The 3,698-nt window shown below is 44.5% G+C and overlaps 1 protein-coding gene across 1 annotated transcript in view; it reads right to left on the bottom strand.

The window, feature by feature from the left end:
• LOC119581700 (ankyrin-2-like) overlaps positions 1 to 3,698 on the bottom strand; it is a gene marked incomplete at its 5' end in the record, with an annotated part of 102,055 nt that overhangs the window by 33,758 nt on the left and 64,599 nt on the right. The window contains 1 exon segment of the mRNA XM_037929821.1: positions 1,360 to 3,162. Within this exon segment, the coding sequence (XP_037785749.1) occupies positions 1,360 to 3,162 (1,803 nt within the window).

Below are 3,698 nucleotides of genomic sequence, written 5' to 3'. Positions count from 1 at the left end.
ACTCAAATTGTACATTTTCAACACCAGATGCCAAAAGAATTGGTGAAGTTGGGGGTAATGCCTTTCTTGGTTCTACTTCTTCAAATTCCAAACTATGTGTCTTTGACTTTTGGAGCCTCTCCCTCTTAGCTGTCAAAATGTCAATGGGAACAGCCTCTAGTTCATCTTTGTTACAGATATTTTCTAATTCACTCTCCTGAATAGCTTGCCTTATAGTATCGGATTCAAACGCCCTTTGGAAACAATCAGATATAACAGAATCAATTACAAAAGGCTCTGCAAACTGTGGAACCCTGAGAGATGACTCATGTGATTCACATGTGAGAGAGCTTGTAGTAGGCTCATTTTTTGAAGGTGATTCTACAGATGATTCTGAAGGCTGAGACCTTGATGCGGACTCAATCTCACAAGCAACATCTGATAACTGTGGTGTTCCATCATGAGAAAGGATTGGTTCAACTTTTGAGCCAACCTCTCTATCATGAAGATCTGAACTACAGTCATCAGGTCTACTTCCCTGATTGATAGCCATTCTTACCTCATGACTTTCAGTGATATCATGAACCTCTGCTATAGGTGACACAGAAAATGATGCAACACTAACAGGAGATTCAATTATTGCAGTATCTGTTTCAGGTGAATCAGTAACTGCTGATTTTTCTAATTGCATATCACTTGCATGAATATCTGCTACTGTTTCTATTGACTCTTCAGTTCCCTTTCTAATTTTTTCCATATAAAATGGTGAATAGTCTCTCCCCTTTAACAACAACTGATCAGAAATATCGGAAGTCCAACTTTCCTTGCCTCTGTCCACAGAGGGCAGTCGTTCTCCTTTGCTCATAACCACCGTGCTAGTTTCCCACTTTTTGGCCTCATAAGCTTTAGGAATTATGACATCTACAGCTGTAGCTGTGTCTGGTGACTTACTCCCTTGACTATCAGTTTTTTTATTATCTGACTTTTGAAGCCCCTTAGAAGTTATTTTGCGCACTTTTTTAATAAATGACTTAAACTTAGATTTGCCCTGGTTCTCACTACTTGGAGAGGTAGTACTACCTACAGAATCTACAGGAGATAAATCGCTACTATCTACAAGGCTTGAGGGGCTCTCAAGCTCCGACTTAATACTAGGTTCGCTTGGGGATCCCTCGGGAACTGGTTCACTGCAGGATTTATACTTTGAAGTATGATAAGGATCAACACCTACAGCATAATACCCCTCCAAAGTGGAATACCCGCTGTCAGGATGACTGCTGTCATCCCCACTACGCTGGACAGCTTGCACAGGGATGGGACGACCCAGAGTAGGTACATCAAGGTCCAGGCGTAAATGCTCATGGCCACGAAGGTGCTCACCTCCTACTGTACCAGATGCATCCTCCTCACTTTCACGACACATCTCCTTGATTGTTGGCAAGCGTTCCAGCTCCTGTTCTTCTTCCCTATTTAGGAATTCTTTGAATTCCCTTAGAGGTGTCGGGGTATCAGGAGTAGGTGTGTCTGCCTGGCGCAGTTCCTTCACTTCTTGCTTAATCTGACTAGTTGCTTCTTTTACTTCTTGCATAAGTCCACGCACTTCTTCTTCAACTGAAGGTACATGGACTGTTGGCTGGTGTTCATGGACGGATCGTTCCCGTACTAAAAGGTGGCTGGTAATAGGCCTCTTCTCAACTTTAACCTTAACCAAGGTTGTTGTTCGAGGTGCTGGTCGTGCAGGACGCTCTGGCCTAGGCACAGCGCCACTCTCACTTCCAGGAGGCCGTTCACTTACTGCCAGCTCTCCCATCCCTAGTTCTTCTAAGTTTTCCACTTCAGTTACACTTGTTTCTTCCTTCAGTTCCTTTGGGATGTCGTCTTCCCTACCAAGCTTGGTAAGGTCGTTCGCCGTGCATTCTGCATCGTCAGTTGATTCGTTTGAATTCGAAGTTATCATCAAAGTCGTTGGACGGTGTGCTGATGGTGCTGTGGCTTCACCTACTAGAGAGGCAGAGTCATCACCTGATACTGCAGGGATTGCACATTCTGTTTCTTTAATATCATATGAAGGCGAGACACTTTCTAAATCTTCATCTGATAATGGCTGAGAGGCAATCTCTAAAACATCTTGTGCTGACTCAGCCATTACTTTATTTGCAGTTTCTACTGTAGCTGAATCTCCTAACTCCTTATCAGAGCTGACTGATTCTGCTGACAAGGCATTATCTTCATGTGCAATATCAATCTCTACAGCTGATACACTAATTTTGCTAGCTGAAAGTACACTTCCAGTCTCTGGAACTGAACCTTCAGGTATACTGTCTTTTATACTGCTTAGTATTGGCATTTGAACTTCATCCATACTTAAATCTACTTGGACATCAGGAGCACCTGTACTGGATGGAAGCTGGATATCTTCATTTATCTTACTGCTATCTAAAACAATATCTTCAGTTATTTTTTCCTTTGCTATAAGATCATAGGTTGGTGCTTCAGTGCTATTAACTTCTCCTATTGAGCTTGATACTATAGCATCTGCTCCTTGACTAAGACTACATTCAGATTTCTTTATTTGTACTTTGCTTTCTAATTCATGAGCATCTTTAGCTTGGTGGATATTGCCATAGAAATCCTGTTCTGTTGAGGTCTCTCCTTCACTCTTATGTACAGGCCCTGCATCAGGTGATGCCTCTGCTGGAACATCATTGTCTCCCACACGTTTGTCTTCATGTGGCTGCTGCTCTTCATCTTGGTGTTCCTGCTGCTGTTCAACACCATGTAACCCCTCCCAAACACCACCAGGAGCATGTAATGTAACACGACTCTCTGAGTGTAGAGTCAATTGTAGACAGCGAGCAGACTGATCATCATCAACTTCTATGCTGGTTGTGGTGGTTACTGGTGCTCCCCAGCTTGTAGTGGTGGTAATGGTGTGGGAGCCAGCCCTTGATCGAGGCCTTGTTACAACATGGTCCACTTCAGGCCGTGCCTCCAGCACAGTTATTGGACTACATCCACGTTCCTCTGTATGCCCAGCCTTTGTTGAGTCATCGGAGAGCACCTGCTCTTTACCGTCTTCCAGTCGTTTCTTGTAAGCACTGTCTTCTAGAGGTGTGTCCCACTGAAGCACATCCTGGGCTGCCCTTCTGCTGTCGGGCCGGGACGTCCTCTGCTGGATTAAGGCTGCCACAGAAGAAGAGGTCAGACACTGGAGTCTCGGGTGTAAGCAATGCCTCTACACCTGTGAGCTACCGGCCCTCCTTGCTGCTGCCTCCTCGCCGCCGCCAAGAACACGGGTGTGATGGTGAGGAGCGGTGGTGGTAGAGGGGGAGCAGGTGTGGTGGTGATAATGTGATAGTGGTAACTCAAGCACAAAGTCTACAACTTAACCCACAGTAGTAGCAGCACGCCACCAACTAAACTGTGTCAAGCAGGATAATGATATTCAGTGGAACAGATGATAATAATAATAATGAGGAGAAGTAAGCCATTCGATTATAAAAAGTGATCATGGTACAAGCCATTGGGATACCTGCCTACCATTGCTCTAGTTGAGAATACCGCACCCAGAATACATTCCTCATTTTGGCCATGCTCTGTCGTGCAATGTGTATCATGAGGGAACTAAAAATAACTGCAGAGGACTGGTTTAAGGTACTGCCAGGGTTCATCTGTAGTCCAGTAACACTGTATGAACTATAGTGGTACTAGCGGATCTT

Source organism: Penaeus monodon, chromosome 15 (genome assembly GCF_015228065.2).
Source record: "Penaeus monodon isolate SGIC_2016 chromosome 15, NSTDA_Pmon_1, whole genome shotgun sequence".
Taxonomy (NCBI): domain Eukaryota; kingdom Metazoa; phylum Arthropoda; class Malacostraca; order Decapoda; family Penaeidae; genus Penaeus; species Penaeus monodon.
This window is presented reverse-complemented; position numbering and strand designations above follow the sequence as displayed.